The 15,538-nt window shown below is 39.9% G+C and overlaps 1 protein-coding gene across 1 annotated transcript in view; it reads left to right on the top strand.

The window, feature by feature from the left end:
- CCDC87 (coiled-coil domain containing 87) overlaps positions 1–15,538 on the top strand; it is a 77,747-nt gene that overhangs the window by 43,793 nt on the left and 18,416 nt on the right. The window contains exons 14-17 of the mRNA XM_040407026.1: positions 1,682–1,796; positions 3,310–3,413; positions 5,792–5,907; positions 14,804–14,847. Of these exons, the coding sequence (XP_040262960.1) occupies positions 1,682–1,796; positions 3,310–3,413; positions 5,792–5,907; positions 14,804–14,847 (379 nt within the window). The remainder of the gene's footprint in view (positions 1–1,681; positions 1,797–3,309; positions 3,414–5,791; positions 5,908–14,803; positions 14,848–15,538) is intronic.

Below are 15,538 nucleotides of genomic sequence, written 5' to 3'. Positions count from 1 at the left end.
ATTGCCTCTATTAAAAATATTGAGCTGTTCAGTCAGAAAGAGTTAACTGTTTTTCTAACTGTGTGACTGCTACTTTCACTTTGTGCAGGTCATCTAATAAGCCTTATCGCTAAACTACTGAGAGGTCATGAACACTTATTTAAAGGGTAACTGTCATGTTTGCATAAAAAAAAAAAAACAATTTTAGCATATGTTACTGCTGCAGCAGCATTATGCATAAAGCAATCTTTAGTTTCTTCACATACTACTGTTTTCCTTGAGTTTTTCTTTTAGTTACGGCTGTTTAAACATTTACAATATGAGAACCTTCTCAAGATGGCTCCTCTGCCAGTTCTCTGAGGCCAAAACTGCTTTCCCTCACTTCCTATACACACTTGCTGTAGCCAGCAGCTCCCTGGCAGCCAATCAGATTGGGTTACTGAGAGGCACGCCTCCTCACTCTGAAGCCTAATGCAGGCATGCAGTGTAAAGAACCAACCTTCTGTCTTCTGTTTACACTAAAGGGAAGACAGACAAGCCCTAGCAACGGTCTTTTAAGGGAGCAGTGGAAAGGGACAGAGGACATTAATGAAAGCTGGAATTATAAGGTAATTACAGATATTTTGACAATCATTGACAGACTAACTCAGATATAGATGCCTAGCTCTATAAACTAGCAAATTAAAAAAAATATGACAGTTACCCTTTAGGCCACATTCGTATCAGTAAGATAAGGAATGAGCTATAATGAGTGTTTTTAATGTGAGAGCAGAGATAAGGAGTCCTCTGCCTGCTCCTCAGATGATGGAAAAGACAGAAAATCCACAGCTAGTAGAGCATCTCAGCTCTGTACAGAAAAAAAGCATCCCATATTGGTAATAAAGACCAATTGAAGAAATGATTTTTAGCTCAAAATAAGTATAATGCAATAAAAAAAGTTCCCCCCAAAGGTGTACATAGACTTTAAAGAGGACCTTTCATCTCTCCTTACATGCCTGTTTTAATAGCTTCATGCATTCCCCATGTAATAACAATTCTGGAGCATCTATTCTTACGTCTGTATGTTGTGCTATTCCTTTATTATTTCTACTAGACGTTATGACTGAATTGCTAGCAGTCTGCAGTAAGGGTACAGATGGGTGGTAACCAGTTGGGGGTGTTTACCTGCACAAACTTAGTCTATCCGATCAGTGCTACCATTTTCAGACTGTGCAGGTACACCCCCACCCCACCCCAACTGGTTACCTCCCCTCTGTACCTTTACTGCAGACTGCTAGTAATTAATTCATAACTTCTAGTAGAAATAATAAAGGAATAGAACAACATAGAGCCTTAAAAATAGATGCTCTAGAATTATTATTACATGGAGAATGCATGAAGCTACTAAAACAGGCATGTCAGGAGTGGAGACAGGTCCTCTTTAACTAACATTTTATAAGCACTCTGTTTCAATGCATTTTCGAGAAAAAACTATTTCCCCTACATCTGATGGCTGTACAGTGCCTAGTGTTAAGACAGCATCTTCTGAAATGCAAATCACTACAGTCACTGAACAAGCAGGTTAGGCTGAGAGAGTTGAGCTCAGTAGTCTGCAATAGTGAATGCAGCTGTGGCTATTAATAGGATAACACATGCAGCAGAAGGGTCTTCTATGTTCATCTCTTCTCATGTCTAATTATGTTCCTTCTCTTCTGGTATTAAGTGTGGTTCAGCACATACCTCCTGACAAAGATGCTTCCAGAATTTGCAATTCCTGGCTTGTTTGGTGGAAGTCCATTGTTAACACTGATGACTACATGAAATACCTATCTATACAGGTATGCAGAAAAGTTTTAGTAAAGCTTTTAAAGTCTCAGAAGAGCCCAAGATAACTGTGGTCAGGGAGGCAGGACCTATAGAGACACATAAGGCCTCATGCACACAACCATATGCATTTTGCGGTCCGCAAAAAATGCGGATGACATCCGTGTGCATTCTGTATTTTGTGGAACGGAAAAGCTGGCCCTTCATAGAACACTACTATCCTTGTCCGTAATGCGGACAATAATAGGACATGTTCTATTTTTTTGCGGAACGGAAATACGGAAACGGAATGCACACAGAGTAACTTCCGTTTTTTTTGTGGACCCATTGAAGTGAATGGTTCCGCATACAGTCCGCAAAAAAACCCGGAACGGACACGGAAAGAAAATACGTTCGTGTGCATGAGCCCTAAGGGATGGACTAGTTGTACCTGTAAAATCTATGCATACATTAGATATAAGTAGATGACTTACAGGGTACACAAGTAATATATTGTTATATGCTGTCTGATCACTACATTGATTGTATTTTAAACACATGGGGCAGAGACTTGCATTACATATGTTAGTCTGACTAAAAACGAATTTGTAGTAAGATGCTCTGAATTCAGTTGGCACATCTTGTGCTGTTCGTACATGGACTGAGATTTCGACTATATAAATTGCTAGCAGAAGGACCCGGCTGTCGCACGGGTATATTTCATCTATTTTATTTAATGTGCGTCGTTAAAAGATATCGACAGCATCCCCCATAACAGTGACCTCTACAGCACCCCACCCCTAAACACTAACCCCCCCACAGTGCCTCCTTAAAATGTGACCTCCACAAATGTGACCTCCACAATGCTCGTGTGAAAGAGCCCTAACAGTGACCTCCACAACACCCCACCTGCCCCCCTAACAAAGACCTCCACAGCGGGGGTTATTGTCTTTAATTGACAGTATATAAAACCCCACAGAATTAGTATACACTACATCAGCCTCTACCACAATGTTGGCTAAGCGTCGCAATGGAAATCATATTAACTCACGCATAAGCTGTCTTATACTAAGAATGTCCTTCGTTGCCTATAGCAACCAATCAGAGCTCATATTAATGACCTGTAGCAAAATAGAAGCTGAGCTGTTATTGGTTGCTATATACACAACCTGATGAATATCCAGGCTAACTGCCACAACAGACAATGGCTCCTGTAGTTTGGCGGTTAGGTTACTAAGCGTATTTTTTGGCAAATAATTGGAAAGTGCGGAGTGAAAATTTCCACTCAAAACATAAGTCTATGACGTTGCCCGAGTCACAGGAGGCGATCGCGCAAAATTTTGTGATTGTAAATGCGACGGTGCGGATTCCTTTAGCGGACACACACACACACATACATACACTCAGCTTTATATATTAGATGCCAATTTGGAGGAACTGTAGATTTAGGGCTCCTGCACACTGGTGTAGGACCTGTACTGCAGTGCATGGAGCCGGCACAGTTCGTTCAGCACTACATATATGAACTTTTGAGTTTTTTTTTTTCAGGATGTGGATTACTTGAAGGTGGTATACCATCTGTATAACAGTGATTCTGAGGATGAAGAGCAGGCTAAAATTACAGCAAAAATAAAGAGGGAAGAAAGGAAAAGGTTTGTAATGTTTTTAATTTCACCTGTTGGTGACATGGCTGAAAAATGCTTTTTACCCTAACTGAAAAAAGGCCAAAGAACCCCGAGAATAATTAAGATTTTCCAAAAATTACTAGTGAGAATTTACTGCATACTGTTTTTATATATTTATATCAATCTATGAACAGTAGAGCTCCATAGCTCCTTCTAGAATTGTACTATTTAACTGTAAGTCGTAACATAATTAGATTAAAAAACAAACATGGTGTTCAAGGTTAATTTAAGCTTTATCTATATGGTCATTTGTCACCTCTAACATAGATGTCCAGTACAGATGCTGACCAGAAGCAATATGCAATATATGTTTATAGACAAAAACACCACATTTCTCATGTTTTACAAGACAACACAAAAATTGTGGTTTTCCTGTTTAAATGTCCATAAATTATGCAAAATTGTGGTAAATGTAAGGCAGTACTGTCTAATCTGTCAGTTGCCCCTAGCCATTTGGCATTACTTAGAACTCACGCAGTGATGGTGATCCCTGAGAGCAAGGTAGTCCAAGATCACAAACTTCAATGTCAGCTTTTCAAGTCAGAAAATCTTATTGGATGTTTACTAATGTTTGAGGTATCCTTTGACTTGTTAAGATCTCAGGGGAAAATAAGCACAGGAAGTAGATTATTAAAGTGTAAATTATTATTCCATAGCACTTCATTGAGGAACTCAAGTATTATTTGTATGGAACCACATGACCTTTTCCAGGATAATTTGTGTGTTACAATAGCGGTTTGTAGCCGCTGCTGTCATGCACTCCTGGGCCGGTATGGGCAACATTCCACCCTTGCCTGAGCAATAGGTTCCTCTAGATTGCTAGATCCTGCAAAGATACTATAATCTATGTGTCTTCTTGTATACTGCTTGATTCCTGGATTCTGCCTTTCCCTGCCGCCTGACCTGACACATGCCTGTTCCCTGTAAAGATCCCGTGCCACCTACCTTACCTTTGAACTATTTCACACAAACTTTGCCCACCCTCACCTCAGCCTGTTATTGACTATGAGTTTGCCTGATCCCTCCATGCCACGCACCGTGTCCCTATCCCGTAGGCCAGCAGCCCAATCATACAGAGGCTACTCCAAGAGTTAGTAGCCAGGTGTGTTCCCTGCAGAGAAGACAAGATCTCTGCATAGCGGTTAAAGAGTGACACCAGGGAGCCACCAAGATAACGCCCTTAGGTTTAGCCTAAGCCAAATCTATTGGTTGGCAAGGTGGTTCCACAACCATTGTCTGTAACATTGTGGTTCTGTAGATCATGAGGGTACATGTCAGCCATGGAGTGTGCTCACACACATTCAGCTAATGTTTCAAACATGTCAGATAGGTGTGTGTCCCACATCTGGGACCCACACCTATCTCTAGATTGGGGCCTCCAAAGCGCACGGTGTGCTCTCCATTCACTTTTATGGTAGTTCCGAAAATAGCCAAGCAAGTGAGCTCGGCCCTCTCCATTCCCATAAAAGTGAATGGAGAACGCAAAGCACATGCACAGCCACCTCTCCGTTCACCTCTCTCGGAGTTCCGGAAATAGCTGAGCTGGCACTCGGCTAGTTTCAGAACTCCCTTACAAGTAAATAGGGGGTGTGCCCTCATTCACTTCGGGGGCCCTATTCTAGAGATAGGTGCAGGTCCCACCTCTGGGACCCACACCTATCTGACATTGGTGTCATATTCCAGCGAATCATAAAATTAAAACAGATTAGAAAAACAGAATATATTTCAGAATCTGGTTTTAATTCATAATAGAAAATATAAATGATACCTTCCCTTTAAATTTCTGGATTGAAGTGGCATCTACAACGGATTATTGTTACAACTCACTTTAGCATTTCCTGTCTCTGAGGGGAAGAAAGAAATACCTCTGTGAATGGACTATGGCTAATATGTGATACCCCAGAACCATTTCTTTTTCCTGCCTTGTCTTTTACAGACTCTTGTCACATCGTTGATTGTTGACTACTGGGACTCTGATTTGTAATGCTTTGCTTTCAAAGGCAGATTGATTTATCCTGCTGGAGTAATATTATTTATACCGCCGAGCCTTTACTAATCAGATGGGAACACTTTATAGCAGCAGCTGAAAGGTTTTTCTTTTTTAATACATCCACAGGGCTGAGATTGTTCAGAACATTTGTACTTTGTGTTAATTAAAAACCCCTGTGGAACAAAGGAAAGCTTTTAGATTGTAGCGTTTTAGTTGTTTTCTCTTCTGCATTCCCCATGCCAAATTAATTTGCCAGATACAGTGGGGGTTCATAACAGGGCTGCATTTATTTTATTCACAGGAAAATCATTGTGTGCTCAGTGCTAATAACATATATTCAACATATTTTATATAGGCAACGGGACAAAAAGATTGCTGATCTTAGAGAACAGAAGCAGTGCTACATTCCTGGCATGTGGAATGTCAACAGCGTCATGCTTGGGGGTCTCGGATCAGAACCACCTTTACAGGGTAACCACTTCTTTGAATTACTATCTACCTTTGAATTAACATAGTTATTTCCATTGCTTGCATATATATATATATATATATATATATATAAAAACATCTGTCAGTAGATTTGTACCTATGAAACTGGCTGACTTGTTACATGTGCACTTGGCAGCTGAAGGCATTTGTGTTGGCCCCATGTTCATATGTGTCCGCATTGCTGAGAAAAATGAAGTTTTAATATATGCAAATGAGCCTCTAGGAGCAACAGGGACATTACACCTACAGGCTCTGCCCTCTCTGCAGCTGACGTGTCCTCTCCAGGGACAGGGGACAGGTGTGATGATGTTTACACCGCCTGACCCTGTCAATTAAAGTGGGGAGGTCATGGCAGTTGCAGAGAAAGCCAAGTCTCTAGGTGTAACGGTAATGCCCCTGTTGCTCCTAAAGCCTCAATTGGATATATTAAAACATAATTTTTCTCAGCAATGCGGGCACATATGAACATGAGACCAACACATATGCTTTAAGCTGCCAAGTGCACATGCAACAGGTCAGCCAGCTTCATAGGTAGTAATCTGCTGACAGATGCCCTTTAACCCATTGGCTACCAGTGCTGTACCGATGTGCCCGCTGGAGACCTGCAGCTAATTACCGTGACCGGCAGTATTGCTTAAAGGCTTTAGATGCTGTGATCAGAAACCTGTGGCCAATGGGGCTGTCGGTAGTTGCTCTGAATACTATGAGCCTCGCTGACGAGGTTTATAGTATTCATGCTGCAATTTTTATTTTGGCTACCAGATGGCAGGCCAACATAGGAAATGAGCAATCGACAGTCAAACTCAATAAAAAAACAAAAAACTGATTGTACAAAATAAAAAATAAAAAAAATGAATTTATAGGCTCAAATATGAGCTTCAAAATCATTACAAAAAAGTTTAAATCACCCCCCTTTCTGTATAAAAAAAATACCTAAATAACAAATATAAACACCATGGGTATCACCTCTACTGAAAACACCTGTACTATTAAAATATAAAAAACATTTTCCAATACTGCGAATGGCGTAATGAGAAAAAGGGTAAAAATGCCATTCTTTCATTGCTTCTCTTACCCAATTTTTTTTTTTATAAAATGTGATCAAAAAGTCACACACACTCAAAAATGATATCAATAAAAACTACAGATTTTCCTGCAAAAAATGAGCCCAGACACAGCTCAGTAGACATACGTATAAAAAAGTTATGGGGGTCAGAATATGGTGATGTAAAAAAAAAAATATGTATTTTCAAAGTTTAAATTTATTTTTACACTAGTTAGACATACGAAACCTATACATATGGGGTATGGCTTAAGGAAGATAGGGAAGAAAAATGAAAACGCAAAAACCCCCCAAAAAAAACTCCGGTAGTGAATGGGGTCCTTGACTTCTAGACATCAGCAGGGTCTCAATGTATGGGTTCTGATCTATGGAACATTTATGGCATATCTAATCTTTGTCATCAATGCTTATGATGGGAAAACCATCATAAAACTGCTGTTAATTTTTACCTCAGTCCTATTACTTGTAAATACAGTACATTGATAAAATGTATTTCATGAAACAAATTACTAATTAACACTGTTTTATGTTGGTGGGATTTTGCTAGAAAAATGTAGTATAAGGCCTCATGTACAGTCTGCAAAATACTGATACCATCCATGTGCCATCCACATTTATTTTGCAGACCCTTTGAGGGATATGTACTAACCCCCATATGCCACTATTGTGGCGTTAAAAAGTTGCACATTATGGTGCACGCCATATGTGCACCATAATTTTCAACTTTTTAGGCTTCTTGACACTTTTCCGAAGTGGCAAGCGGAAATGGGCAGGGCTAATCGAAAGGGGCAGAGCTTCACACGGTCCACCAGATTTACTATAACTTACGTCAGAAACTGGCCTAAGTCATAGCTGAAGTCTGCCCCAGCCCCTGGCTGGCATAGCCTTCAGTTTCTGACTTCTGCTTCTTAATAAATTAGGCCAGCGCAGGGAGATGAAAACCGGCGTATGGGTACGCCAGTCTAGATAAATCTCTCCCATTTACGTCAGTGGGTCGGAAAGCATTTTGCAGAACAGAATAGGACATGTTCTATAGTTTGCGGAACAGACATATGGATGTGGAGAGCAGACGGATATCATAATGGCAGCTGAGCATTTCCATGTGATAAATTTAGAACAAAGCTAGTACTATTATAGCCATGTGCGTATTATATATGTTTTTATACATTGCTATGATGGTTTAGGGAGTTTATCTTGAGGAAATTTTTTAAGTCCGTTTTGCTTGAGTCTACGTTGCTGTAATGTGCACCAAACCCTCCCTGTATCAGTAGCTGAGACATGTAGGGTCTCATCTCCCTATGATACATGAGAAGGGTTGCACAATGGCAAGCAGCTGTTTCAGTATAATAATGTTGAGCTCTTCTGATCAACAAATATACATACACAGTATAAGTATGGCCCCTGTCATTTATGACCTACCGTAATCTTCCCAGGTGATAGTAAGTCCAAACTTAAAGGGGTTGTGCCACTGAAGCCCAACCCATATCACTGTTAGATCACTTCTCCAAATACCACCATTTATCAAAACTGCCTTTTTCAAAAGTTATTAGCCTATCATTGCACGCTATGGCAAATCAGTTTAGATTTAAAGTTGTTGGTTATATCCTGTATAGGAACATTGTAATGTAGGACGTAGAAGGCCTCGTTGGTGGAACAAGTGGCGTGGTTAGTGTCACATGATCAGATAATGTCAGAACACATTTCACTGCCCTAAGGCATGACAGGACAGCAGTCACCTGACAAACCAGGAAGTAGGATTCAAGCATGGGGGATAGGAGAAAACTGCAAATGAGGTAAATTTGAAAAATAAATCCAAGGAGAAATGGAAGCTAGAGTAATTGATGAAAATACACTTTAGAGTGAAAAGTAGTTTATAATGCTGCTATTTAAAGAAACAGTTCTAGCACATGTCCTAAGATCTACTTTAATGGAAAATAGCTTAGATGTAATGCATGTAAAAACAGTGGTAAAAAGGACAGAAAGCCCTAAAAAACACACTTTTCAAGACACATCTTATTTACCTTAATTCAGCATCTGCTGTGGTACAGCAAAATTAAAGCTGTTGTCTACTCCTTTACTATTGATGGCCTATCCTCAGAATAGGCCATCAATATCTGATCAGTGGGGGGTCAAACACCCCTCCACCCCCCGCCAATTAGCTTTTTCAGAGTAGCTATGGTGACAGAAGTTGGAGCTACACTCTTCCGACCACTGTGTAGAGGATGGAGATGCTTACTGTCGCATTGCTCCCATTGAAGTGAATAGAGGCAGCACTGAATTACAAGCTCTGTCCACTGCACAATGGAACAGCTGATTGTCAGGGGTGCGGGGTGTTGTAACTCCGCTGATCAGATATTGATAGCTTATCCTGATGATAGGCCATCAATAGTAAAGGAGTGGACAACCCATTAAAGGGGTTATTCCATGATTGATGTAAAAAAATGAAAATCAGACTTCGCAAAAAAATGACAATACCTTTCTAACAAAGCTAGAATCAGCCCTGTATCTCACATGGTTCCAGAGATCTCCACATTCACTGCGCCAATTGCTCTGCTAGATTATCTTCAACCTGGCAACTCAGGCGGTGTGTCCTTTCTCCTGCAGTACTAAGAGGTTAAATGGTCCCTTGGACCTAAGCGTGACTATTGCATCCTCACTGACTAGTAAACATAAAATAACATCCTTATTGATCACTTTTTAAGATACACTTATCACTTGGGAACTCACAAATTAAAATTCCTCAGGGAGATCAGTGTTCGGGATCAACCATGTGTTTGTTACATTATACGTGTGTCTATATTAGACTAGTCAGGGCGGGATTGTACCACCCCTTGAGTCTCAAATCTTTGCAAGAGTCTCTGAATCTCACACTGTCTGATTACAATTTCCCACTAGTGGGTCCCTGCCTGGTTATCCCTGAACTAAAATCTTTAATCCTGCATCCCTACATGTTTCGCCGTATATTCGGCGTCTTCAGGGGATGACATGCAGGTCTCTCCTTGTAACTGCCACAGCTGGCAGTTGAAGATTTAAACTAAGCATGTTCGACCAGCTCAGTTAGATGCAGGGGCGTAACTACCATAGCGGCAGACAAGGTGGCTGTTATGGGGCCAAGGGTAAGAGGGGGCCCAGTTGGCATCATCTCCTCTTCTACTGGGGTAAAAACTTGGTCAGGGCTCTACCCTCTAAAGAAACAACTTTTAGCAAACGAGGCAGTGGAAAAAATGGCCCAAGGATCATTGAAAGGGTTTAGGCGGAAACCCTTCTGTCTTGTGTGGGGGGCCTGGTTTGATCCTTGCTATGGGGCCCTTACTTCTCTATGTACGCCACTGGTTAGATGAACAAAAAAAAACTAATAATAATAACTAGATGGTGTCATTTCTTAAGAAACCACAGGATGTTGGCTTGAAATCTGATTGGCTGTTTGTGGCTCCACCCACTTTTTGAAATTTGAACCCAAGTCACCCAATGACTGACTGTGCCAAATTTGAGAACCCTGCCATTAACAGTCAAAGAGTGGCACTAATTTTAATTTTCCCATATAAAATGAATGGCTGAAATGTGATTGGCTGTTAAAGGCTCCACGCACTTTTCCTAAATTCTAACCACACTCACCCAGTGACCCATGGTGCCAGTTTGGAGACTCTGGCTTTCATATTGTAAGAATAACAGCTTTTTACATTTTCTCATTGAAGTCAATAGGGAAAATCTGATTGGTTGTTTGTGGCTCAGCCCACTTTTTTAATTTGAATTTCCGTCACACGTTAACAGTATAAGAATGGCAGCAATTTAAATATTTCCATTAAATAGCACAAGGTAATATTTGATTTACTGTTGGTGGCTCCACCCACTTTTTCTAACTTTGAAGTGGAAACACCCAATGACCACATTTGTGATATTTGAGGTCCATGACATCAATAATGTGAGAATGGCAGCATTTTTAGTTTTTCCCATTTAAATCAATCAAATAAATCTGATTGGTTGTCTTTGGCCCCGCCCACTTTTGAAAATTTTTATCCCAGTCCTCCAGTGACCATCTGTGCCAAGTATGAGGACCCTGCCATTAACAGTCTAAGAGCAGAGGCAGTTTTAAATTTTCCCATTTAAACAAATGGCTGAAATTTGATTGGCCGTTATAGACTCCGCCCACTTTTTATAAATTTTAACCCCGGTCACCCACGATGTGAGAATGTAAGCAATTAAAATTTTCTCATTCAAGTCAATATGGAAAACTTTAGTGAGTTTAACTTCAAAGCTGTACGAGTGGCAAAAGTTTACAATTTTCCAATGAAAGTCTATGACAAAAAGTGGCATCTTCGGGGGGCCGGCCCAGGGGCCTGGAGGGTGGGATCGGTTAACAAAGCACAAGCAACCTATTCGGGTATGTGCTGAACAAGTGTGCAACGTTTGGTAATTGTACTCCTAAAACTGTGGGAGGAGTAGTGTATAGAAAATAGTTAAATTTTCATTGGCAGTTGCTAGCTCCGCCCACTTTTGGGTGTCCCCTCAAAATTTACCCTTTTATTCGGGTTGACGCCAACAATATGTGTTCCGAGTTTGGGGAGTGTAGCTTCAAAACTGTGCGAGTGGGAGTGATTTGAAAATTTTCTCTGTCAAAGTCAATGGCAAAAAAGGGGTCTTCGGTGGTCTGCCGCAGGGGCCCGGAGGGTGGGATCGCTTATTAAAGCACAAGCAACTTACCTCACTATAGGTGAAAGAAGTGTGGAAAGTTTGGCGTTTGTAACCCCACAACTGTGGGAGGAGTAGCGTATAGAAAAAGGGGGGGGGAGAAGAAGAATAAAACGGAATAATAAGCTGAAACAATCGGAGAACAGGATGTTACAGAATAACAGTATGGTACAGAAGAACAGGATGTTACAGAAGAACAGGATGTTACAGAAGAACAGGATGTTACAGAATAACAGTATGGTACAGAAGAACAGGATGTTACAGAAGAACAGGATGTTACAGAAGAACAGGATGTTACAGAAGAGCAGGATGTTACAGAAGAACAGTATGGTACCGAATAACAGGATGTTACAGAAGAACAGGATGTTACAGAAGAACAGTATGGTACAGAATAACAGGATGTTACAGAAGAACAGGATGTTACAGAAGAACAGGATGTTACAGAAGAACAGGATGGTACAGAAGAACAGGATGTTACAGAAGAACAGGATGTTACAGAACAACAGGATGTTACAGAAGAACAGGATGTTACAGAATAACACTATGGTACAGAATAACAGGATGTTACAGAAGAACAGGATGTTAAAGAAGAACAGGATGTTACAGAAGAACAGGATGTTACAGAATAACAGTTTGGCACAGAATAACAGGATGTTACAGAAGAACAGGATGTTACAGAAGAACAGTATGGTACAGAATAACAGTATGGCACAGAATAACAGTATGGCACAGAATAACAGGATGTTACAGAATAACAGGATGTTACAGAAGAACAGTATGGTACAGAATAACAGGATGTTACAGAATAACAGGATATTACAGAAGAACAGGATGTTACAGAAGAACAGTATGTTACAGAAGAACAGGATGTTACAGAATAACAGTATGGTACAGAAGAACAGGATGTTACAGAAGAACAGGATGTTACAGAATAACAGTATGGTACAGAAGAACAGGATGTTACAGAAGAACAGGATGTTACAGAAGAGCAGGATGTTACAGAATAACAGTATGGTACCGAATAACAGGATGTTACAGAAGAACAGGATGTTACAGAAGAACAGGATGTTACAGAAGAACAGTATGGTACCGAATAACAGGATGTTACAGAAGAACAGTATGGTACAGAATAACAGGATGTTACAGAAGAACAGGATGTTACAGAATAACAGGATATTACAGAAGAACAGGATGTTACAGAAGAACAGGATGTTACAGAAGAACAGAATGTTACAGAATAACAGGATTTATTTTAAGTCCCTCGGGATATTTCATATAATACAGATGCGGTCTATACGACCAATGATCCCTTTAGGGGTCCCTAACTAGTATGTAAAAAAATCTTATCTTTATGATCCCGCCCATCCCGGAAAAATGGGCGGGATCATGTGACGCATAAGAGGAGGTCAATGTGAGCGCGCGCACGTCTATACCCCACTTCCCCTGACGAAGCCACGCAGGTGGCGAAACATGTCGGGAGGGGTGTAATAGTGTAGCGTGCTTTTTAGACAGGGTCAGCAAGTTATTAAGGTAGCACAGCGATCTGGTAAGGTAGTCATAGCAGGAATCCGTTAGGTTAAATTGATCGGTCATATAATCTACACTAATGCACACTTGGGACCTTAATCTGCAGACAGCAATAGGAGTCTGAGGCACACCCAGGGTGGAATAGCGATCAGTGCAGCACTCAATAGGAATTTGAGTAGACAGTTTACTGTTACTAATAATAGGGCCCTATTTGAGGGACTATAAGTGATAGTCTATATGAGCTGCTTCCACTGAACGCAACAATTGTGACACATAGGCAATGTGCTACAGTTACGACAAAATGGCGGAGGTGCTACGACAAACAGTAGCCCCAAGTGGATGGACAACAATATAGCAATTAAAGCAACACTCCACAACCTAAATATAAAGGTTGATAGAGTGATTGATTATAGTGGCCGATCAAGGTTACCCCTAAGAGTTAAATATTATATATAGGATGAACAGTCATGCACGCCAAGCAGTGCACCAGATAGACATGAACAAATAAATAGAAGGCCATCCGAGCAATCAGTAAAAATACAAATCACCCACTACCACCTTGCTGGACCCTGATCATTTTAAACTGTTTTTCTTTTGTGTTTGTATGTCTTTAATTAAATAAATAAAGATAAGATTTTTTTACATACTAGTTAGGGACCCCTAAAGGGATCATTGGTCCTATAGACCGCATCAGAATAACAGGATGTTACAGGCTTTTCAAGCCAACATAATAATAAGCTGAAACAATCAAATAACAGGATGTTACAGGCTTTTCAAGCCAACATAATAAAATACATTTTATTGAATAGCTACTTTCTATAATAATGTTTTAATTACATGCAATTACAAAAGTATTCAGATCCAGGTGCTGGTTTAAAAATGTAGAATATGTTGCATGACCCACCCCCTTTAAGCAGCAGAAGTGATGCAGTGAAGTGAGAACATGGTCCAAGACACAAGTGTTAGTAGCCAAAAAAGGCAAGATCTAACCTATCTAAACTTAGAAGGCAGGTTTTGTGAGGCAGAACACAGTTACTTATTCGACATTGTGTTGTTGTTTCCATGCTCTGATCTAGTCTTATTATTTTACATTTTTATTAGTCATTCAAGAGTAGGAATATCATGTCAAACAACACTGATAACATACCACTAGCTTTTCTATGTAAAGGTGCTCATACACATTAGATGATTACAACAGGACCTACTGACCATCTAGTCTTTTTGCTGGTTTTCTGATGGTACCCCGGTGGCAGATGTCAGTGGAAAAAAGTACTGGCAAGTTGGATTTCAACTTGCCGAATCTTTATTCTTCTCAAGGGAGATACACTGGCACTCAGGTGATCATGTGTATGGTAGGATTAGGCACTAGTATTTGGCCGAAGGCTAAACAAGATGTGTGGCCATCATAAGACTGTAGTCAGGAACACAAAATGGTGCAGGTAATAGGGAAAGTTTTGTTGTCAGATCGTAAACTAGTCATGTACAGAAATCACCTTTTTATCATTTCTTTTGTTGACCAACTCTTCCTTCAAATTAACTACATTAGACAGTCTTGTATTTCATCGCTGTATTCAAAGTGTCCTACCATTTTTCTTGCAGATGCAGAATGTGAAATAAATGAATCAATAGAGATTCCAAATGAGGTAATGCTGAAATGTAATGTAACTACTTCACGCCATTGCAGAGTACAAAGTGCTGATGTATTCCAGTTGTTTCTGGCACTGATAGCCTGCCATTCTTACAATAAGTTCTTATAGCCAACTCTGGCCATCCATCTGACAGGTCCTACACATACACCTCTGACAGAAGGCTCCAATGTGTTATCACCGCATTCACTGTGTGGTAAAAATGACACGTTTCCTTTAATCTGTGGGTCAGTACGATTATAGTGATGCCACATTTATAGTTTTTGTTATGTATTACTACTTTAAAAACTATAGAAAACTTTGAAAATATTTTTTTTTAGCATCGACAGCCAAAATTTATAGAGCTTTGTAAGCCCTTTTGTTTGCAGGGCAACCTGTAGATTTTTTTAATACAATTTAGGGTTATGTATGACTTCTTGATCACCATTTATTCAATTTTTTGGGGGAGGCGAAGTGACCAAAAATATCAGTTTGGGCATATAGATTTTTTTTTTCTGTTACACCATTTTTGAACATGTGATACTTATAGTTTTTGTCTATTTTTATTTGTAAAATAGGGAAAGGAGGTGATTTGAATTTTTAATTCTTTTTTTTTTTTTAATATTTTTAAAAACATTTTTTTTAACTCTATTTGTTGGGGGTTTGAACATGCAGTCATTATATCACTTATACTATAGACTGCAATAAA

The sequence above is a fragment of the Bufo bufo genome, chromosome 1, assembly GCF_905171765.1.
Source record: "Bufo bufo chromosome 1, aBufBuf1.1, whole genome shotgun sequence".
Lineage (NCBI taxonomy): Eukaryota > Metazoa > Chordata > Amphibia > Anura > Bufonidae > Bufo > Bufo bufo.
The sequence above is the reverse complement of the archived record's forward strand: the minus strand, read 5'-3'. Positions and strand labels throughout refer to the sequence as shown.